Below are 24031 nucleotides of genomic sequence, written 5' to 3' on the forward strand. Positions count from 1 at the left end.
GGGATCCCTCGGCTTCCTTCCTGTGTTTATGTCACGGGTTTACTGACAGTGATCTACCGTAAATCCTGTGGCAAGAGGATGTGCTTCTCTCTGCCTCTGTTAGATCCCTTGATTCTTTTCTATCTGGTTATACTGAAACAAAGAGATCAGAACACACCTGCCATCAAAAAACTCAGATTGTGGTCACCTGAAAGCTGTTTATAATCCATATGGAATGTCAGCTGAGCGTGTGGGGGAGGAGGATTACTCACAGACACAGTCACACACAGCCCCTCATAATAAGTGCTGGAATTCATAGGCGATTGATTGATTAGTTGACTGAGAGAACTTTAATTGCAAACCACCTTAATAGTCAATTAATCATCTAAATCAGGTATTTGTATTTAGCCTCAGCGTTGATTCAACATCTACTGATGTGTCAGTAAAAAACACGGTAAACTTCACAATCAGGATTCTGCAGCTTCTTACAGTAGATTCTATAGGAATATATACTCCACTCATTTTAGAAGTAAGGAATACACCTCACCCAGTACTACACTACTACTACTACTTCTACCACTACAATTAATACTACTACCACTACTACTAATTATACTTCCACTACTACTACTAATAAAGTATAATTACATCTTAAATGATAAATTATTATAAAAGTATTGTATTTGCCCAAAATAGTGTAATTACTTACTCTTACAGTGGAAAGCATGAGGGCGTCCTACAGCTCATTTCACAGCCTGGGGTTTCAATTAGGAAATATAAATAAATCAAACTAAATCTAAATCTAGACACAAATTCACAAATTAGTACTGTAATAATAAAAATTATCTGTTGGACCCCTCATTCCTAAATAATGTGCACAGTGGAATAAGCTACAAATTCCCTCTAAAATGAATAATAGTGATCTTAAACAGACTGCTGCTATAGAAGATAGTTCAGTGAAAGTTTATAAAAGAAAAATTAAAGCATTTCTCTTTGCTTAAGCCTTTGACTAAATCTTTTAAATGTCATGTAAACATGTTCTTATCTTTCTTAAAATCTGATCCTTTCTTATTTGAACTACATTTTCACTTTTAACTGCATTTCTTGTATGCAAGGTTTTATACAAATAAAGTTTATCATTATTATTATTATTATTATTATTTTGAACGGGGCCTTTCAGAGTAAAGGTGTGTTTAGGAGGATAAGTGGAGAAAACAGCTGATGGGACTTGGGTCCACCCCTGAGGAAGCTGACAGAAGGAGGAAGGGGAAGTTGACAGACAGACAGACGGACAGACAGAGGGGGTTTCACCGCGGAGCAGCTGTGCGTCCTCGGGAGAACGAGCTGCAGCTCAGAGGAACGAACCACCGGAGCTGAATCCATCATGCACACGTTAGAAACAGGGACAAAGTTTCCGGGCCACACGCTGCACTGACCCACCTGGTTCCCCCCCCCAGACAACATGGAGCACTGGAGGCAGTGCGCGGTTTGGCTGATCGGCTGCAACGTGCTGCCCGTGAACCACCGGGTGACCGCGGACACGGCGCAGGTGTTCGACCTGGCGCAGACCCTGCGGGACGGGGTGCTGCTGTGCCAGCTGCTGAACAACCTGAGACCCCTCACCATCAACCTGAAGGAGATCAACCTCAGGCCGCAGATGTCTCAGGTACATTCATCCTCTATGTGTCGGTCCTTTTCTGTCTATCCTTTTCTGTCTGTCCCATATCCTTTTCTGTGTCATTATCCTTTTCTCTCAGTCCTATATCCTTTTCTCTCGGCCCTATATCCTTTTCTGTCTGTCCAATATCCTTTTCTGTGTGTCTTTATCCTTTTCTGTCTGTCCTCTATCTGTTTGTCCTCCCTCCTTTTCTTTCTGTCCTCTCTCCTTCTCTGTCTGTCCCCTCTTTTTCTGTTTGTCCTGTATCCTTTTCTGTCTGTTCTCTTTCCTTTTTCTGCAATTAACTTGTGCAAGGAACTGGAGACATGCTGTGACTCGGATGCTTATTAAATGAGTGTAGATAGGAGTCAAACATATCGTGTCAGATGTCAATATCTGCAGATCTGTGTGTTTAAGTCAGTTTAATCATGAACAGCTTCTTCAGACTTAAAGTATTTTGTATCATGCTTATGAACAACAGCTGTAAAATGTGCTGTGCATGAAGGTGAGGCAGTTTTATTTCTAAAGCACATTTCACACACAGATTCAAGGTGCAGTTCAGGGACGTCAACAACGACACAGAGACAAAATGAAAAGAGATCAGTTAAATTCAGAAAGCAGAGTTCAAACCAGTTTAAAGCAAAATAAAAGAGATAAAAAAGAGTAATATAAAAGAGGTAAATAGTGAAATGATGAAAGGAAAATGCTAAATAGCTTAGTTAAAGGTACTTGTGAATATAAAAACCTGCAATGAATGGATCATTCCTACCACATGTCAACGTGTGTGATGTCTAATGTTATCATCCTGTAAAGTTTTGTGATTTGTCAAAGTACCTGCAGGGAACAACAAGCACATTCTTATTGCAGAGTTTCATGCAGAGGTGTGTGGGGGGGGTAGCTCTATTTTCTTCACCTCTAGGTTATTCCATGATTTTCAAACAGACCAGTCGATTGTCAGGCTTTGCAGCCTAAGGCGAGTTTTTGATCGGGTTCCATCTGCCACACTCACCAAGTCCCATCAGTCTGGGAGCCGGCGTTTTTTTTCCTCTGGCTCCCTCTCAAACTGATAACTGTCACTGTAAACACTAAGACCACACAGTGACCTCTGCCAGACCCTGACTGCAGAGATTATCTAATGTGGACCTGTCTTCAGCCATCTGCTCGTCCCGAAACATGATCGTGAACCCTAAACCTGCTGTGTCCTGTTTCCGTGACTATGTGACGCCGGCTCTGGAATAAGTGACAGAGCTCTTAACATCCTCCAGCCTGAGAAAAAGCCACATGAGTGGAGCAAGGTTTGACTGAGCGCCCTTTCCTCATTGTTCCTCCTGCTGCCGCTGGAGACGCCTGATAACATCCTGGCTTTGATCCTCCCATTAATTTGGGAACGCTGACTATTTGTGCAACGGCCTGTGGTCGGCTCGCCACGGAGACCGAAGCCCAGCAAGTGTAGTCATCAGGAGACTTTGTGATTTCAACACACAGAGAAAGATTATTTATTTATATTACACTATCATGACAGGACACTGTTTATATTGAGAATAATTTATGTATATTGCTGAAAAAATCTGGCATTTTTAAGGGACTAATATCTATTAGTTTGTGTAATTTGGTTCAGCTTGATTGAATAACATTTTTTGACTGAGTGTCATTCTGGTATTAGAACAAGACTTCCTGTGCAACACTGCAGACGGTTAGATCTGAATATATATATATATATTTTTTAAAGGATGTTGCATTTGACTCAGACTCAATAAGACATTTGATTCCGAGTAATCTATAGCACAGTCAGATCTAATGTCAAAGAATGCATGACAAAATGGTTTTTACACAAGTAGAACTGACATCGTTTGGTTTCTTTTTGAAAGATTTAGTAAATGTTCAGGTACTTTCAAAAAGATTTAATCAGAGAAACAGTTTTTACTTTTCCTTTCCACACATCTATCCAAAAAAAGACATTTAACGTCGTGATAAATAAATGTCAGTTTCCGCTCTGCAGAGTTCTGTACGTGCTCCGTCAGTGTGCGTCCACTTGTCTTCACCCTCTTGACAGAGAGTGAAAGCGAACACGGTGCATAAAATGCTGGACAATGGCAAGTCCCAGCCTGCAGCTGTAGGCCATCTGACTATGGTGGAGAAAAGCATGTGTGCCAGATTTGAAATGGCTCTTTCATTGTAGCCCTGCTGACCTACGATCCTGGAAGTAGAATCAAGGGCATGAAGGTAATGGAGTGGATGGGGAGGGTGCAGTGTACTGTGATGATGCGGGGGAAAAGTACTTTATTTATCATAATGTATGTTCGGACTAAGAAAGGAAACGTAATTACATTCTTAGCTCTTCTTACATTATTTACTTTATGTTTTCATAGAGAAATGAGAGAACAACTCAGATCCAAAGAGAAGTTTCCCCATCAGAATATAAACGGTGCAACAACAAATAAGATAACAGCAGACAACATGGTCCATTTTACCCCCAAAGTGGACATGAAGACGAGAAGCTGCCCCAGAACGTTGAGGCTGGCAGAATTCTGCCCTTCCTCCGCAGACAAGCAGGGCCCCAGAGGGCGGTGGAGTAATTACAGGCGCCTCCACGATGGCCTGATAAAAAGTGGCCTATCTGCTCCCAAGAATCTATTTAGCTCTGTTAATACAGTAAATTATCACATTATGAGCTTCTCGTTTAGTCATCACTTAATAATGTTCTCAATTATGCTGGTATTTGTTTACTGCTTGAATACTTTACATGCGCACTATATGTGTAAGGGAATTTTTTGTTTAATTAGCCAGAGCTTGACTCAAACATATGTATTTATATATGAAATATGTGTCAGATGTGTTTATATATCAGGGGTTAGGTTGATTGGAGACTCTGTGAATGGGGGTGTCTCTATATATCAGCCCTGTAATACTCCAGGGTGCACCCCCACTCTTGCCTGATGTCAGCAGGGTTTGGCTCCAGCTCTCCCCTGCGACCCTCAAAATATAAGCAGTATAGATAATGGAAGGATTTGTATGTATCATCTATTTACTCTGCCATTTTAACGCTGTTCTATTTAAAGCAAAAGAAAAAAGACAAATATGAAGTGTGAAAATACAAAAATTGTCTTAACATGATTTTAGAAAATGAAAAGTTACTGTAAGAGATAAAGGAAGCTAATTTGAGTTTCTGTCGTTGCTCTGTGCAGTTCCTGTGCTTGAAGAACATCCGCACGTTCCTGACGTCGTGCTGCAACGTGTTTGGGATGAAGAAAAACGACTTATTTGAAGCCTTTGATCTCTTCGACGTTAGAGACTTCGGAAAGGTAACACTCACACCCATTGTTATGTTTTTCTGTCACCACACTTAGAAGCAATCCTGTCTTTTCACATATGATGATATTCTCCAACAGTTCTCCTTTTAGCTGCCGTCTTCTTTAGTTGCAACAACTTATAAAAAGTCCGTGAGCTTTCCGGGATCGCGCACATTTTAATCAGTGTTAAATAAATAAATGTATTTGTGTTGAGGTTTGAAGTAATCTACTGTTCATCTGTGACATCAACAACCTGTGAGTGATGATAAGGCTTGTAGTGGCTGTGTTCAGAAATTCAGATGATTTGTTGAGATAAACAAGTCACATTCTGAGAATGTTTCACACAAAAACCAAAACTGTACCATGGTTTACCAAGCAGCTTGTCATTCACTGGAAGAATAAGCTGTAACACAAAAGAAAACAATTTCTACACAGTATTTAAAATGATTGGTCCACAGCTGTATTTTCTAATATTTTCTGGAAAAGCTTGAGATGAATGTGAGCAGAAAACTCCCATGTGAAATCCAGACTCGGTAGAACGTGTGTTTGTGTTAAAGTTTCATGCAAAACATACATTCAATGTCATACTTGGGTATAAAGTAAAAGGAAGTGCATGAAGCAAAGTCAAATTACGGAAAATTAGTAAGATAAAGAGCGAGTCAGAGGGATAGTGTGTTTGCCTCTGATGGAAATAAGGCGTGTGTGTGTGTGTGTGTGCGTGAGTTTAAAAGCATTCCATTTCCTCCATACATTGCCGAGCATCTTCCTGGTGTTTGTCTGAAGGGGTCGACTCAGTTTTTATTGCTGTGTTATTGTGGGAGCCACACTGTGTTATCAGGTCAGTGGGTTTGTAGTGCACTTCTCCTCGCTGCTCAGTGGACTCGCAGCACAGCAGCCTGAATTTACTCAAAGAAACACTCACTCCCATTTCCTTACTTCAGTGCATTTGGTGCTTGACTTTGCCTCAAAGCGTTTGTAGTCATCAGACAATTCATAGGCGATCCACAGAGAAAGTATTACGAACCACTTCTAACAATACACTGTATATAAAGATGGACGATATGACAGCCAGAGCATTTAAATCGCCGCCTGGTGTCTGGCTGCAATATAGGTCACAAATCCAGCCTCCTCCATGTTAGCAGATGGGACAGAATTGTCGCTCCATTCCCCGATCGCTACTGAAGACACTCTGGCTATTAATGAGCAAGATGGCGGCAACCACAGCCAGGATATTTTAGCTTCATTTCTGGATAGTGGGAGGAAAAGGGGGAGTTGCGTCATCCACCTTTATATTTACAGTGTATGCTTTCTAACCACTAGAGCAGATTTTATTTGTACTAATATAATTAATATATTTATAATTATATAATTCAGTAGATTTAAAATAATAAAGATAATAAAAGCCTTTAATCTCTGGTCAAAAGGATTTCATGTGACTTATTTACCTCATGCAATATTTTACTTGATAAAGATTTGTGTCTAGTTGAAGTAATTTTTATGGCATCTCATGTAGTTTTTTTGACATTCTCAGGTATTTTAAATAAAGTGTGTCGGCAGTGCACAGAGACAAGTATATAAATGGTCTTTTATTCAGGCATATTACACATGTTTACAATGTTTAAATCACTTCCCTGCAGGGGATAGAGAATGGTCTTAAGTCTGAGAGAACTATGAGGGCTTGCATGCAGAGCTTCGCGTGCAGTTTCCCACACAGACTATTTCCTTTCCATTCAGTGTGTAATGTTTCTAAAGAAGCTTCCAGTTAATCTGCCCACTGATAATCCTGCAGGGGAGGTGGTGCCTGCAAATATGTACAGCACATCCAAGCAGGGCTGCATAATCTCAGTCATGTTAAAGAGTTGTCCATCTAACAAACAAGCTTCCGGTGCAGGGGGAAGATTGCGCTGCCATCATTTCTTTTCCCACCCCCCCACATCATTATTTAAAAATACGGCTGTTTGCAGGTTTGGTGATTGGACTGGATTGACTCCAGCAAGCGTTGTACAGCTGAACGAGAAATGCTCAATCTCTTCCCTATTTTCCAGAAAACATCCAAAAGAGAACATCTCAAATCTCAGCCACAGTCTAATCCACCCACGCGGGGTTGTGCCAACTCGAGCCGTAGACTGAGCATTAGTCCGCTGAATATCTAATGAGAGCTCTCTAACCTACATTCCTGCCGTGATTTACTACAGGCTTCACCTCGGGCAGCCACGCTGACCGCATGCAGCTGCCAGGAGGTCTGAGAGATGAAATGGGTTTATTTCTTCTCTCCACTTGTAATAATATTATCCTCCGTAAAAGCAAAAGATATTAACTTGAATGCACTCGAACAGAGAAGTGCAGTAAAATTTTTTATTCGACTGTGTTAGAGTCAGATGATAAAGTTGATGCTAGTCTTATGTCTTTGTGGTAAATATGAAGCTATAGCATTAAGAGTGGCAGCGTGCAGGTGATAGTAACAACATTTTAGATGTAAAAAGATGTTGTGTAGTTATGTGCAAACCATTTCTTGTCTCTCATTCACTTACATCATCATGAACAACAATATAAGGAGACAAACATATATTTTATATAGTTTTTACATATTCATTTTTATACATTTCATTGTTGTGTCATAATTTTGTATTGTCTAGCTTTTACTTATGATTCTGCTTCGGTACTTAAAGTTCTTGTCCTGTCTTTTTCCTTATATTTTCCTTTTGCTTTCACTTTCTACTTATTATGTACATTGATATGCATCAAAACGCCAAAGTGAAAGCCTACTTGACAGTAAACTCGCTTCTTATTCTGACGAGAAGACAGAGACAGAATGGTCTTCAGGATATGGTCACGCTACATCGAAACCCTCAACTCTCTGCAGCAGAGTGTCTGTGGTGTTGGAGGTGTGTGTGTGTGTGTGTGTGTGTGTGTGTGTGTGTGTGTGTGTGTGTGTGTGTGTGTGTGTGTGTGTGTGTGTGTGTGTGTGTGTGTGTGTGTGTGTGTGTGTGTGTGTGTGTGTGTGAGAGAGAATGAAAGTTTTATGAACAAATCTTTGTATCTGTGCATCCAAAGTCTTTTAGTACAAATGAGTCTGGAGGAAGGAAATCCAGCTATTCAAAACTGCTATAAAAGTTATTAATGTTCCTTTATCAGGCCTCGCAAAACAACTGACTCCACCAACACTGAGCGTGATGCTGAGGCAAATACTGTTGGAGAAATAGTTAAATATTGGATATAATGGGGGTTATAGTCTTGAGAAATCCCTCAAAAATAATTAGTTAGTCAGTTAATTTGCTCATTTTCTAATTTCTGCTCTGAAGAAGTTAGTAACAGAACTGCAAAGTAAGATTTGGATTCACCGGTAGCGTTGACAAATATGTTTTTGACGAGGTGAGATACCAGAGTCTGTTTGCACCTTATCTCCTCTTCCTGTGTGAATGAGTTTCTGCGGCTGCGGCTGAACACAGGTTTGTGGTGACATGAAATGAAATCCTTTTTGCAGCACATTAGACAAATGTACAAATGGCATTATTTATTATTTGCAGCACTCAAACTTCTGTCTTCACTGAAACAAAAAGAAGAATCTGATGTGAGTTGATCTAACTAATCAGTCGTGTGTCATTATTCCATGGATGACACACCTGAAACTCACCTGAAGGTCACAAGAGAATCAGTTGATTTAAAAAATATATATATACTTTTGATTTGCTGCAAATTAGAGTAGATTTATTAAATAATTAATTAAACACATTTGAATTATAAATAGAAAACATCAAATGTATTATTACCATTATCTATTAAGAGATTTAATTACTTGAACTTCATTCTGCTACACATCACACCTGTCACATATTTAACGCGGATAGTTGAATAACTAATAAATAGAAACACAAAAAGAAAAAAGTGAAGCATCGGTTCTTCAAGGGAACCGGAAGAACTCACAAATACACTGAAAAGATCAAACATTTGTTCACTTCACGTATTAAAGTGTTCATACTTTTAGGACGTCTCCAAAACGGTTTCTCACACTTGACTTGTCTGATAATCTGACTCCGTTGAAGCCACATGTGAGATCAAACTCAACGTGGTTAGTGTGCTTAAGTGTACTTTAAATGAAACAAACATATAAAATCTTTAACAAATTCACCTCAAATAATAAAGCAAACGCTGTCAGTTGTATTCTCAACTGCATTAAACAACTAAATTCACTGCATTGACTGATCGACCAGACTGAACTTTACAATTGTGTACCAAATGTGCAAAGACTAAACATTTGATTCAGATAGTTAGCAGTTATATATTGTCTGAGATTCTCAGTCATCCAGGTCATGGTATATCCGTGCAACATGGATGTGATCAGTAACATTTACCTGTTGGAAAGTGGTAGTTAATAGCTTTAGCAAAGCAAGTCTCTGTCTCTCTTAAGCTGTGTCTCAATTCAGAGGCTGCATCCTCCAGCGGACCCAGTCCATGAAGACCACTTCCTTTGTTGGCCACCTAAACCCCAAAGAATACAAACTGAAACAAGACAGTCTGGTCTACAGAGGATTCTGTGAGCGGCGTCAGCAGTTTGTCGCCTTGACTGCTGCTGCCTGGCAACAGAGCTGAAGCTGGACAAGACAAGAAAGCTTTCATGTCACTTGATATTTTAACGTGTTCGGTTAAGTTGAAGCGGGATATTCAAGCATTGAAAGTCTCGTCACTTGCCTTTGTCACTGACGGGCAATGAATCCTGGGATATGTTGGGCCTTTGATTCTCAGGGATGAAAGGACACATTTTTGACACGTGAAGGAGCCTTCGAAATGGGACAGACAAGTCGAATTGAGACACAGCTTCTGTCTCTGTCACCGACACACTCACAAACACATTGTCGGACACTTCTGTGTTGTCAGACTGGCTAAAAACTGCATTGTTTGGTTTTTACAAACAGAAACGATATGTGTATTTATGTGTAGAGCGACGAAGGGACATCTGGTCACAGGAGACATATTTAATTCCAGGTGTGAACTAATGTTTGGAGCTGACCATTTGTCTTTGGACCACTCAGGATGGACTCTCTCTTTCTGTCTTTCTCCAGGTCATGGACACGCTGTCTCTGCTCTCGTACACAACAGTTGCACAACAAGCAGGATTCAAGTAAGTCAGAGAATGTTAAAAACACACAAAACAGACGCAGTCATCAAATAACACAAACAGACATTAGGTAAAGTTATCGAAAGCCTTTTAACACGCACCTCCGTCTCCTCCTCCACTTACCACCACATTCTCACATCTCATTACTCTCCAGTTTTACCAGGAGTTGTAAGCTTTCATTCGTATAAAAGTTTTTAATATTTACATTATATAAAATTGTTTTAATGTGTTGTTTGTTTTATTTATAATCTTGACATCAGTAAATCTTACTAAAGGCCCTATTTCTTGTTTTCTTAAAGCTGCGTTGGTGAATCTGTAAAATATTCCAAACTGTTTGCCTGCTGCAGATATCTCTCCTTCCATTAGTCCCTCTAATAGTTTCTCTGTAGAGTTTATTCAGATTAACACCGAACCTGCTGTGCTGTCGTTTCCAGGCCCTTCCCGATGGAGGAGAGCCTAAAAGACGAGGACATTTACAATAATCTGGAGGACTTGATTGAGTACGTATGACGCTGCTCTCTGTGGGCCCATCACTGCTGCTGATAGGACATGATTATTTTGCTCAGAAGCAGAACTCTGCTCATCATCCTCGCTCTCCAGGGGTCTGGACACCCACATGTGGTGGTTAAAGGCTTGGCTCCGTCTCTCTGATACCGTCAGAGGAAAAGAATGAGTAATTCTTGCATGTTTCTGCTGAATGCATCCCGCCCACATCAGGGTTGTGAATGGGGCTGTTTGACAGCTCGCTCGAGAGCTAAGACAAATCAGGGTAATCAAATATGTACAGAGCAGGAACACTATTTGTTTTCATGTCACAACTCATTTCCAAATCAGGAGTTACTCGAATTGTGCGATGTTCCTTTATGAAATATTTAATCTAATAAAAGCACTGATTGGTGATTAATGAGGAGTAAATGAGTGAGAAAGAAACAGCAGTTGAATCTTATTGTTTCACTTAATATCGTATGACTCTATTATTTTAATGAGTATAACATCATTTGTCGTCACACAGAGGATGTACAGGAAGTTTTACACCTGCACATGCTTTACTGTAATTGTTCCATGTCTGAAATAATCAATACATTTTAGAGATGCTAATGTGTGTGTGTGTGTGTGTGTGTGTGTGTGTGTGTGTGTGTGTGTGTGTGTGTGTGTGTGTGTGTGTGTGTGTGTGTGTGTGTGTGTGTGTGTGTGTGAGAATGCCCTTGAGGACGAGGACGACTTGTACGCGGTGGTCTACGGGCTGGAGGAGGACTATGCAGGTGGAGAGATCTATGAAGATCTCATGAGGGCTGAGCAGCATCCCCCACTGGTACCACTATGAGTCACACACACACACACACACACACAAAATGTACATGGGAATTTCTCACCTGTATATGGCCATAAGAGTATATTAGTCATATATAATATCTTTTACATTATTATTACTTTATTATTAAAAAAATTACATATTTATAATTATTTATTGTTGAATATTCTTTAATAAAACGTAAACGTAAAAAGTTAAAGTCCTCTATTTGTATTTATGGTTTTAAAGGTGTAAGTACTCATAATGCAAAGTGATGCTTTATTATTTAATGCCATATTAGCGGATAATTGATTGATTGGTGAACATGAAAGCAGCATTTTAATATTTTAGCTAAGAATCAATTATATTCATAGTATTTAATACCCTGATCTATAACAATAACATGTTTTATATCATACAGAGTATTAGTATATACAATAAGTAACTTTAGATTTCACATAAACATGGTAGATGATCTTTATTGACGTGTAATGCAGTACTAATATCAGGTGAGATAAAATGGATACAAATAGAAAAGAATCTGCATTTACTGAATATTTCCCTTTTTTTCTTTACTCTTCTTTCTTCAAGAGGAAAGTAAATGAGCAAAAATAAACATAAAGAAGCAAACCACACGTTTCTCCATCAGACAGTAATAAGTGTGGAACATGTTCTGAGGTGTGCGTCTCTCCAGAAGCAGGCGGAGGTCGACGTGCGGATCTGCTGCCTGACGGAGATCAAACAGACGGAGGAGAAGTACACGGAGACGCTGGAGTCCATCGAGAAGGTTCTGCACCTCGTCTGCATCCACATCACATACTGTTACATGTCACATTCTTTCTACTCTAATCTGAACTGAACTATTAATTTCCCGTTACCCTCGTATCTACCATCTGATGTGATGTCTGTTACTGGATTCAGTTTGAGTGTCACCACAGCTGTTTGTAGTTCGTAGTTTCAGTCGGTTAAAGGACCTGGAGAGATTAACAAGAGAGTTTTTATTTTTATGTTCTTTCTCCAGTATTTCCTGAATCCACTGATGAAGTTCTTCTCTGCGGCTGAAATCGACAAAGTCTTTCTCAACATTCCTGTGAGTCCCACAAGTTTCCCCTTTACGTCACAAAACATTAAAAACTAGGATGGTGCTCATAACCTCCGCCAAGGCCCCGCAGTCCCCTTAACGTCAATCAAGCTGCACCAAACTTCACCCACTCATAGATGTTAGTCCCCTAAATGTGCCTGATTGTTTTTCCATCTTGATCCATGAATTCTTCCCTCGGAAAACCAGCGAAAATTTAAATAAACTAAAATCTTGCAATGTTTAAAAAGTCCCTGATCCAGATCAACACAAACATTTTATGTGTTCCTCTCTGAAGTTGTACAAACAAACAAACCCTCAATAAAAGGTTTGACAGGGGTGGAAACATAACCTCCTTGGCGGACGTAGTTAAATGTTTCTGACCGGACACTGACAGCTTCTCCGTCCAATGCAGGACCTGGTTAAAGTTCACAAGAGCCTGATGGTGGACGTGCAGGACTCCATCCTGAACAAAAACGCCTTAAATCTCTACCAGATTTTCCTCAGCTACAAAGAGAGGTATTCATGAACACCAATCATTCATATTTATTGTGAGGTTGCAGGCGAAAGCTTGAAAGAGCATCGTTAATGCAGCTTCTCTCCGCGTCAACATGTTGCGTAAGACTCGCGAGGTGTGATCACGTGGAAGTCAGAGAAGCCAGCGAGGGGAGCATTTCATTGGCTGGTAGCAACATCTCGTTAGGGTCGGGCATGAGGACAGAAATATGAGAGAAGGAGATTTTGTTTTCAATGAAGTTGAGATGTCGAGGATAAAGTCAACTCCTCTGGTCCATCGAGTCCAGGTAGAGGAGAAGCTATGCGATGCTTTACATTGTGTTAATGCTCTCAAAGAAAATAATTTCCTTGTTACTGAAAGAAAAATTTCATTTGCACAAGCTTTCTTTTAGGGGTAGTTTAATATATTCCTCAAAGCTCAACTTTAATCTTGAATAGTCATTTTTATTTCTGACATTTTGACATTATTCTTGATATGAAATGAAAAGTTTGACTTAATTCTCGACATTTCCACTTTATGAAATGGTTTCATTTTAGTTTCACTCGAGACATCTGTACTTTCTCTTGCAGTTTGCAACTTACTGTTGAATATATATGACACATTTTAACTGCATTAGTTCTGCACCAGGTTTACTTTTGAGTTATGACAAGTCAGTGGCTGAAAAAAAGCTCTGAGTCAGTTCATGATACAAAGTTCTGTCTGAGTTGTTTCTAACATTCTTGGTGAAAGTGCAACACAATTCACACATTGCATTCAACTGTTTCCTGCTCATATTCCATTAAGGATGTCTTTGTCACTACTAGAAATGAGATCATAGTGTAGATGACTCCTGCAAAAGATTCAGTATCATGTTGAGTCTCTTTATCTTGAATAATGTGATTCTAACATAATGTGAGTTAGATTATGAAGCTTTCTTATATTGTGTATAAACAGTTTTATCATGTTTGAGCTCTCACCTCACTGTCTTTCCTCTGAATTGTTAGGCTGCTCATTTATGGCATCTACTGCAGTCGGGTGGAGATCGCCATCGCTGTGTTAGACCTCATCTGCAAAGAGAAGGAGGACGTTCGCCTGAAGCTGGAGGTTTGACACCTGAAGAAGCTGCTTCACATACACACACACATATCTCTCGTTTTACAGTGACCCCCAGTGTTTATTTTGTGCACTACACATACAGTGTTTCATGTTTTTTATTGCATTGTGTGTCTTGTTCAATCCAACCTCGATAGAACCAAACAATTTCGAGAAATATACCATGATATGTGGGTAAGAGTTGTTTAAGATAATAGATTTTATGTCAATGGTTGCTGATAGAAGCTGAAAAGTAAAAGTAAACTGTGTATGCTCTTAGAATACAGTTGAATATACAAAATAATACAAACTAGGCCTCACTCATCTTCATGACCTCACAATTTTGATAATTTCGTGGCCCTAAAATAAAACGTGAGCAGAAATACGCTGTGACAAATACATTGTTTTGTGCCCTGGTTAACCTGATGCTTGTGAAAAATCTCAGTATCGTAAAGTAAAATGACACAAACTGCTGTATTTATTCCAGGAATGCTCCAAAAGGGCCAACAATGGGAAGTTTACCCTGAGGGACCTGCTGGTGGTTCCGATGCAGAGAGTCCTGAAGTATCATCTGCTTCTTCAGGTAAAGAGATTCTGTGGATGTGTCTTCCTGAGAAACAGCAGCAGGTCCTGTCGGTGACTGTGTCCTCTGGTCTGTTTGGTAATGGAAGATGTTTTTTATGCATCAATCTTTGGATATATTTTACTCTTGGATTAATTTGCTGTATGTCTCCACATTGACCAGATATTACCTGATGTTGGAGGGACTCAAACCTTCATGGTTGTTGCATACATTCATATTTTATACCTTTTTTTCTATGATGAGTATAAGTTTTCTTCATCGAGAGGTTTTATCATCCTTAAATCAGCCGAGTAAAATTGCAAAAAGTTTTAAATGTGTCCTCTTGATGGCGCCCTTCTCCACACATTAGCCTCCCTTCACAATGTGCAAACAGATCCACACTGTAAAAAACACCACTGACATTCACCATTTCAATTAATCAATTATTCCCAGGACTTCAGTTTATAGAAACAAACAAGGATTTTTCAGGGAAGATATTTTATTCCAGGTCTGTCTCTCATCTAAATATTTTCAAATAGTAATTATACAATTAGACCATGTATTTATCTAATAGTTAATTACAAATTCTGTACAGTGTATATTTTTTGATTCCTGTGAAAAACAGCTTTTAAAAAGAAATCCCTGCACCGTCTCCCCTGGTTAGTATGAACCAGAGGTCAGCGTATGGCTGCCAGTGCAGTTCAGGACAATGACTGGAGAGTAGTTTTAAATGGTTGTAGAGAGTAATGGTCTAAATGGTGAGTGTTCTCAGTCACCCCCTACCCTGGGGAGGCACTTTGGGAAGGGGCAAGAAGAAGAGGAATAAAGGGAAGAGGAGGAGGTGAAGCGGAAATTAAGTGAGAGTGCTTTAGCTTCTAAAACACAGAGGAGTAGTTAATCTCTTATTTTTGTATCGTTGGTAATAAAGGGCAAACACGCCAATCTTTTGATATTAAACATATAATGTACAAATCACCATTTATAAAGACGTGTTGATGATTTCGATTTTTTTACTGCCCGGCTGCATGCGTCGTGAAAAAGCAGCATCTGTTTAGAAAACAATTGTACCTTACAGAAAATAATGATGCACTAATTTCCTTTATTACTAAAATGGTGAGAGTGGTGTCGGACATGTAATCTAATCATGTCGTCCCACTGACAGGGACCAGTGTGAGTGTCTCTTTTTCTGTCTGACTGGTGTTGTGATGCTAATGAAACCGGTCTTCCACACGAGACTCTGGACAGATTTCATCAACAGATTGGTTCCTCGGTGCAGGTTAATCTCCCCAAATACACCCCCATGTGTTGATTAATCAAAAGGACATGTGTTCGGCTGGATGATACGGTCAGAGCATCTTTTCCCCCACGGCCGTATTTGTTTAAAGCTTCAGAAAAGTTTATCCAAGAGGAAGAGAAATATTTATCTGTCTTTGTCTTGTTTCAGTTGCTGTTTGCAACTCAAGCAGGGTGCAAACACAAAGACTTGCAGTGATATAACAGAGATATTGTAATAAATGAACAATAACTTGTCTGCACGTGAGCAGGAAACTAAACACCGGTGATCCAGGCATTGGTAGCAAGGAAATACACAGGTGAACATCAACAGGAACAGACCAATGCACCAAGATGAAGGGACAAAGACTTACAGTAAATATCAGGAAACTAAAAACATCAGATAAGATAAGATAATCTTTTATTGATTCCCACGGGGGAAATTTGGATATTACAGCAAAAATATGGACTGAATAAATACACGTAAAAAACAACAACAATAAAATGGAACCACATGTTAAAGAGAGACCAAAATAAGTAAACTGGTGGTGACAAAAGAGAGAAAAACTATTTTTTTAATTTCAGTTACAACACGAGAAGTGATAACAAAGAGCAAATCATGACAAGTGTGAAACAAATATATAATTTGAACTGAAGAATATAATCTAATCAGTGTAAACTAAACATTAAGTCTTCTCATTACAAAAAATGCCTTTTTCTTATGAGAACAACATGATGGAAACTGTCCTCAACACCTTAAAGTTTTCTTGTTATCGAATCAAAACTGCAGAGTGTGTTTGTCCATGCAGTGTCAAAGTGTTTGCCTGAATGTGGTCCATGATTCCCTCTCTGTTCTCCTCCATCAGGAGTTAGTCAAGCACACCCACGATGCTGCAGACAAGAGTAACCTGAAGATCGCTCTCGACGCCATGAAAGTAAGTGCAGGGCTTTATGGTGTAATCACAGTGATTTCAGCTTGTTACCGGCAGCAGGCTGATTCTAGAGATAATTCCAAAATCTCTGCTGCCATCAACTTTTATCAGACGGAGAAAAGAAAAACTCATGCATCATTCATGTTCCACTGCGACGGACCGGTGTGAATTGATAAAAACTTTACATTTCCATCACATAAGTGAGTGAAAGCCCCGAGGAGTCCGCGACAGAGATGCAGCAAATACATAACTTTTGACAATTTGAACACTTGATTCATAATATTTAAATGGAGCATATTCCCAGCGGCACACAAAACACTCCACAACATATTTTTGCTAATTTGCTTTTCTTGCCAAGAGAAAACTTATCCCCCTCTCATATATCTGTGTGTTAAATCTGAATCTACAGCCGGCAACTGATTAGCTGAGCTTAGCATAAAGAGACGGTTTGTGACACAAAACTATCTGAGAAAGGCTTTGTTTGAAACTAAACATTAAACTAAACCCACAACCCCAAACCCCTGAACAAACGGCATATTTAAACATTTAGACATTATAGTCTTTAACCTAACCTATAAAATGTTGAGGCTTTTGGCAGAAAAGTGGTATGGGACCTCATTTCAGACCATGTTGTTGTTGCAGTCTTCTTTACATAGAAGTCTGGACAGGAGTGGTATTGTTGCACATTCTCATAGCATCAATTAACTAATTAAAACCAAATTTATCTGAGATATTAAAACTTGAACATACTTTAGTGTGATATGAACGACCTACAAGGACGAAACCGTCGTTGAGAAAAAAATATTTAGCTTGTATCTTGCACTTGTTTAGTTTTGGTCCATGTCCCATTCACTAACATGGAGGAGGCATGCTGAATTCATCACCTGTACAGCAGCCAGCCACCAGGGGGCGATGGAAAATAATTGGCTCCACTTTTTGCAAGCTTTATATACATTCTATGGTTCATTCCAAGAAGTAACCGAGTAGATGTCCCAAAATGTTCAAACTATCCCTTTAAATGTACTGTCATATTTTTTTTACAAATAAATATATCCAGTGTTTTGTGACATATTTCACTACCTCCATACTAGACAAACTCAAACTGACACAGACTATGTGTGTGATATGTGTGTGTCTGTGTGTCTGCCCAGGACCTGGCTCAGTATGTCAACGAGGTGAAGAGGGATAATGAGACGCTCAGGGAGATCGACCAGTACCAGAGGTCCATCGAAAACTTGGTAAACCCCAAAATCTTTTTCTTCAACTATTAGAAGCTGTTAGTGTTTGTGTGGGAGAGAGATTTCAGGGAGACATTTTGTTTACTCTCAGTGGAAGTTCAGTTATTACAAGTGGTCGACTTAACCCAGGGACTCAGTCTCCCATTAACTTGTCTGAGGAAATGAACCAAAAAGACACAACTTTGACAACTGCATTACATATACAATATACAAAGAACATTATTTACTGTAGACACACAGTCACATTTGTTCTGAAGGATTCAAGATAATGAAAGATAAAAACATTTTATTTTAATAAAGTTCATTTTAAACTAGAGGTCTAGACACCCTAATGAAATGAAGCTAGTAGTTTATTAGTAAATCAATTAATCAACAGAAAATTATTCAGTTACAATTTTTATGATGAATTGATATTTTGAGTATTATTTAAAGAAAACGTATTCTTGTCTTTAAGCTGAATCTCTTTATGTTAAACAATCTGTGGATTAATGCACAGTTGGAATAGATCAGCATGTTAATAAATAAATCATTGATGTAATTAAAATACCAAATTAACTTCAACTTTCACGTCAGGCGGACGATGTAGATTTTAGTGTTGAGAACAGTAAACATTCCCTCTGGGTCTAATGTCTAATGAGAGCGGAAATACCACAAAGTTTGGTAACGCAAAAGTAGAACCGGCTGAGATAAGGTGGTGAAGGAGGAAATCATGTAATAGAACCAGCAGCAGAGGCATCATGAATAAGAGCATGAGGGCTTGTCAGGCTGTAAAGATCTTCTCCTCGTCCTGATTGAACAAGATTGGTGAATTAAGTGAATGTCATTGGTGATCACAAGATACAACAAGAGGTGGTGTCAACACGTTTTACTGGGGAACTGCAGCGGAGGAGGGATGTGTACCAGGAATCTGGTACCCAAACTCCATGATTTTCATTCAAATAAAAAAATAATATAAATGGCTAATTCTTAGAGATGCTCTGATCAAATCAATGACCAAACATGTTGCATGTCACATTTGAGACAAAAGGAGAATGACGCTGCAAAAGATGCTGTGAAAATGTTTCCTGAGTGCATGCTTTTATTTTGCCTTCAGAATCAGCCTCTCATCACCTTTGGTCGGCCCAAAGGAGACGGAGAGGTGCGCATGATCTCCAATGTTGACAAGAGGAAACAAGACAGGTTGTTCTCCTTCACTTTCATTGTCCTGGAAAATAAATTAAAAAGAATATTACCACTGTCAATTAAGTTGGTAAATACAACTTTTATCTGCTTATGTGCTATCATAATTTACAACAAGTCATATGATCCATCATTAACTTCGTAATCTACAGCATCTTCGCAACTTCATCTAAATGAATATGACTCGTAATTCGTCACTATAATAATAACACAACGGGATATAAACACAACTCTTCTCTTTGTACAGACACATCTTTTTATTTGACGTGGCCGTCATTGTTTGCAAGAGACGAGGAGACAACTACGAGATGAAGGACGTGCTCGACCTCAACTACTTCAAGATCACCAACAACCCCACGTCTGACAAGGAGGGGAAAAAGGTCAGTTAGTCTTCAGAACCATAGAGTGTGTATGAAGACAGACGACTTCTCTCGGCCATTTAGCGGTGGAGTGGAGCCGCAGTATCAAGGTCTCTGCTTTCAATCATGACGTTTCAGCTCCTTTTTAAAGCATCAAACAACTAATTAAATCCCAAATTACCGGGAAAGTGAGCACTTCAACATACATAGGTGTGAAATTAACTATCTATAATGCCCATCCACTAACATGGAGGAGGCAGGGTTAATGACCTAGACTGTAGCCAGGCACCAGGTGTCAATCAAGATGATTATGCTCCACTTTTGAGGAGCTGTCATATCATCCATCTTTATGTGCTCTCCATCGCTCATACCAAGAAGAACACGAGGAAATGTTTGGCTGCCGCTTTTATTGCTAAACAATGTTGAATAACTCACCTAGAATTATAGTTATATCCTCTTATTTGCTGGTGCAGGGTCAGAGGGGTTTTCTCCTCACTGGAAACCCTCATGTAGAAAACCGGCGAGGCTCCGCTTTGACGCCTCTTACAGTTTATTCCGCACGTGTGTTTTATTCCCGCCCTGTGGGAACGTCTGCATGTAGTGGAGGGGACTTGTTGATGTCTTGTTGATGAACGCTCACAGATGGTTTCCTCTCACTCGGGTGCTGATTGCTAATGTGAAAGTGACAGCTTGCCAGCATAGGACGGTTCTGTGGCTTTTTATCAGAGAGACTCTATTATCATCCTCATTTACCCCATTGTTCAGCCATGATTTACGTGTGTTCGGGGTTTCAGTGTTTGGGTATTTCCATTGCAAGGATTGGTCTTGTACGTGCATGTTTATGGGCTCGATGCATCTTCTCTGCGAGCGTTTATCATTATTCATGGTTGTGTCAAACATGATTTTCTAAATTAACAGTATTGTACTAAACATATAAGGACACGAGCGGTGCCATTTTGCCGCACATGTTTCGATGTGTCATTACGCTTCATTTTTTATCTCATCCACCCTCTAACGATGAAGCTCCATCAATCATGCGCCGCACAAAAAGACACAGACACGTGCAGAAAAGAATGATTTGCAGCGAGACAAGAAAAGAAAAGAACAGAAAGAGATGACAAATATTCACAGAGGTACAGATACTGTGTGTACCTTCATCCACCTCACCGCGCATACACACACACACACACACACACACACACACACACACACACACACACACACACACACACACACACACACACACACACACACACACACACACACAACACACACACACACACACACACACACACACACACACACACACACACACACACACACACCAGAGATGCTAATATCAGGTGATGAATGTGTGCAGTCCTCCAAGGCTGCTTACAGCTATATATCATTTTCTGCTAAATGAAACTTCAGTGTGTGTGTGAATGTGGTGCCACTGAGCGCCCACACAGTCATCAATGATTTAACACTTCAGCGGGGCTCGAAAAACACTCAGGACTGTGCAGGGCAGGCCAAACGTGCCCATGGGCAAGGCATTTAACCTGGGCTACTTCCGGCGGTCGAAAACCGTAGCCTTTTCTGGAAAGTGGCCTCCCCGAATGTATCAGTGAAGAGAAAACAAGCACGTTTATGAAGATATATTTTAACACGCTGGGTTTTATTTAGTAGATGTTAATGCCTATAGGAAATCTGACAGCAGTAGTTGAGGTCTATGGCAGGTCTTTTTGCCTTAAAGCATATTGGTAATGTTCCTAAATGTCGAACTTCTGAGCTCTCTTTTGAACTTCGGTTCCTCTGAGGCAGATTAGCAGACTCTGCCTCACTGTCATCACAGCTTAAGTCCTCTTTGGGCTGAATTCTGGTTCAACTACGGCAGCTCTCCTGACGTCGACGGAATCCAGCAGCCAACACACAGTCTGGCTGCTCCGTGAGCCCGGTGGCACCGGCCCTGGCACCACACAGCACAAGACCTGAAGCCAGTGAGGACGGATGACGCCTTTAATAGCTGCAGATCATTGTCTATCACAGATGGCCCGAACAAAATACTTGTTTGACAGTGTGGTGGACAGTGTAAGGAAAGGGGTCGCATGGGTTTAGTTAAAAAAATGCAACCACATCTTTGAAGGGCTCAGTTTGGGGTCTGTATGTTTTTTTTTTTTAAATCTTCCGCCTTACCAACAAATAGAAAGAACTATGTATGGGAGTAAATATCTTAAAATATGGCTTATGTCTGTTAGATTAATGCAATTTTGGGCTGATCTATCTAATCCTGCTTTCAGACAAGCACTGAACCCTGGATATTCTCCTGAAATTATCAATTGCTCTGGAGATTTTCCAGAGTTTTTCCTGCCACCCGGCCTTGTATGACATTTCTAGCATGTTCCTGACATTTTCCTGTTGTTGTGAATGTGTCAGACTCCTGCTGTCTTCTTTATGTGTGAAGGGCAAACTCCGAAGACTGTCCTTACCCAATTGTCCAGACATTTCTGGACAATATCTGTATGCTAAGCTACGCTGAGCAGCTTTAGATTTAAATTTGCCTCTAGGCATGAGAGTGTTATCGATCTTTTTTTATCGAACTCTCTAAATAACCGGGTGTTGCAAAATCTTCATGTGGCATTAGCTGTGTCATGGGAAGTATGGATGGAGTGTTTTTCAGGGGTCCATGATTTCTGACTTTTGCCATATTATCTTGGTCACTTTTACAAAAACTTTGAGTTCTTATCGGGTATATCTGATTTTCTTTCCCGTTTTTACTGACACCACAAATAGAATTTATCCCAGCAGCACCTATTTACATAGCCGCTAGTTACAGAGGATCATGCCCTGTTTACAGCTAAGCCCACGAATGCACCAACACAACCCTCCATGGGTTTTGCAGATTTATGACATGCAAATTGAGTAAAAAGACTTTTAACTCAGATCGCACTTGTTGGGTAACGTTGCTCGCGACTGACCCGTCATTGAAAGTGCACATACCATGAGATGATCATCACAGTATAAATTTAGACACGGTATTTATACATATGCTAATGATGCAGCACTCGCATAAAGAAAATGCATTTGGTTTGATCGCTGTCCTCTGCTTGACCTCCACAGTGGTGCTACGGGTTCTACGTGACTCACCAGCAGGGGTACACGGGCTTTGAACTCTTCTTCAAGACCAGAGAGCTGAAGAAGAAGTGGCTGGATCAGTTCGAAATGGCCATGTAAGCACAAAGAGACACCCACACCAGCGTCCAGGCAGATTGTGATCGACACACAAGACCAGTGTGTGTACCACAGGGAGAGAAACACACACTGTGTACTTGTGTGTGTGTGTGTTTGTTTGTCTTTGTTTGCGTCCGTGTTATTCCAAGGCCGAGAGAGGTGTTGACTCTTTCATGTGCGCTGTTTGATCAGGTCTTAGCTGTAATCAAGCACACACTGCTGACACCAGTACGATAACACACACACACACACACACACACATGCACATTAAACACAAACTGTTCCAAAGAGCTGCAAACTGCAACGAAGTCGCTCTGCATCGACGGCTCCTCGAATCAGTGCTTTATGGAGGTAAGTCGTATTATTTTGTGTCAGTAGGAGATGTGCGGCGGCAGATATCCTCGTATCCTTCTCTGGTATGTTGTTCTTTGAGAATACGGTGTTGTTTTGACATTACACTCCGATTGAATGAGAAATAGTTTTGTGTTTGGAGTGAATATGTATGAAAACAATATCCCTGCTCTGCACGCTGACTCTCACGCTGTGGCCTTTCTGAATTCATTCTCACTTCTAGCAGTGTTCTAGGTTATTACTCTCATATACATGTATCACAGCAACACTGTGCAGTGTGTGGGGATCATAGACTGTGTATAAAGATGGACGCCACGTCCGCCCACTATCCAGAAATTAAGCTTATATACGAACAACTGCGCATTTGCTGGGACAGCAATGTCCTGTCGATACAGACACTCGACCAATCTTGAGTCAGTCTCAGCTGTCAATCATGACGTTTCACCCTGTTTTTACATCATCAAAAATCTAATTAAATCCAAACTTACCGGAAAATTAACACTTCACATACACCGATGTCATAAGAACCACCTTAAATGACAGAAACCGCTTTTAAGAAAAACATATTTGACATGCACTTTAACTTTTGTCCATGTTCCATCCGCTAACATGGAGGAGGCAGGATGTTGCAGCCGGCTACCAGGTGACTGCACCAAGAACTGCACATGCAAATTAGCTTTAGGTGGTGCATGGCCCCTGTTAAATAAATTAAACTAAAGTGCCTTGAAAGGATTGGTTATCTGTTTGTGTCTTTGAGAATAATTCATGTGACTCTCACTAACACGGAGGGGGCAGGATTTATGTCCGAGGAGCTAGCATGTCATCCATCTTTATACACAGTCTATGGCGGGAATGTTTCCGTCTTTACTCCTTTAGCTCATGCAGCCATGTACCGAGTGAGGAAACACACGACCACTTCCCCGCTAGGC

General features: G+C 40.2%; 1 protein-coding gene across 4 annotated transcripts in view; it reads left to right on the forward strand.

Moving 5' to 3' along the window:
* The first annotated feature begins 1059 nt into the window (after positions 1-1059).
* Positions 1060-24031, forward strand: part of LOC118117365 (guanine nucleotide exchange factor VAV3) — a 48396-nt gene continuing 25424 nt past the window's right edge. The window contains exons 1-15 of one of the 4 annotated variants that reach the window (XM_035169546.2): positions 1060-1645; positions 4822-4938; positions 9987-10045; positions 10477-10542; positions 11237-11354; positions 12028-12120; positions 12355-12423; positions 12827-12930; positions 13912-14011; positions 14487-14582; positions 16700-16768; positions 17917-18003; positions 19097-19182; positions 19430-19562; positions 22641-22750. In XM_035169546.2, coding sequence (XP_035025437.1) covers positions 1442-1645; positions 4822-4938; positions 9987-10045; positions 10477-10542; positions 11237-11354; positions 12028-12120; positions 12355-12423; positions 12827-12930; positions 13912-14011; positions 14487-14582; positions 16700-16768; positions 17917-18003; positions 19097-19182; positions 19430-19562; positions 22641-22750 — 1511 coding nt within the window. In that variant the 5' untranslated portion in view covers positions 1060-1441. The remainder of the gene's footprint in view (positions 1646-4821; positions 4939-9986; positions 10046-10476; positions 10543-11236; positions 11355-12027; positions 12121-12354; positions 12424-12826; positions 12931-13911; positions 14012-14486; positions 14583-16699; positions 16769-17916; positions 18004-19096; positions 19183-19429; positions 19563-22640; positions 22751-24031) is intronic. The other 3 variants (XM_047342101.1, XM_035169547.2, XM_035169549.2) reach the window with 3 other exon arrangements.

This window comes from Hippoglossus stenolepis, chromosome 11, assembly GCF_022539355.2.
Source record: "Hippoglossus stenolepis isolate QCI-W04-F060 chromosome 11, HSTE1.2, whole genome shotgun sequence".
Lineage (NCBI taxonomy): Eukaryota > Metazoa > Chordata > Actinopteri > Pleuronectiformes > Pleuronectidae > Hippoglossus > Hippoglossus stenolepis.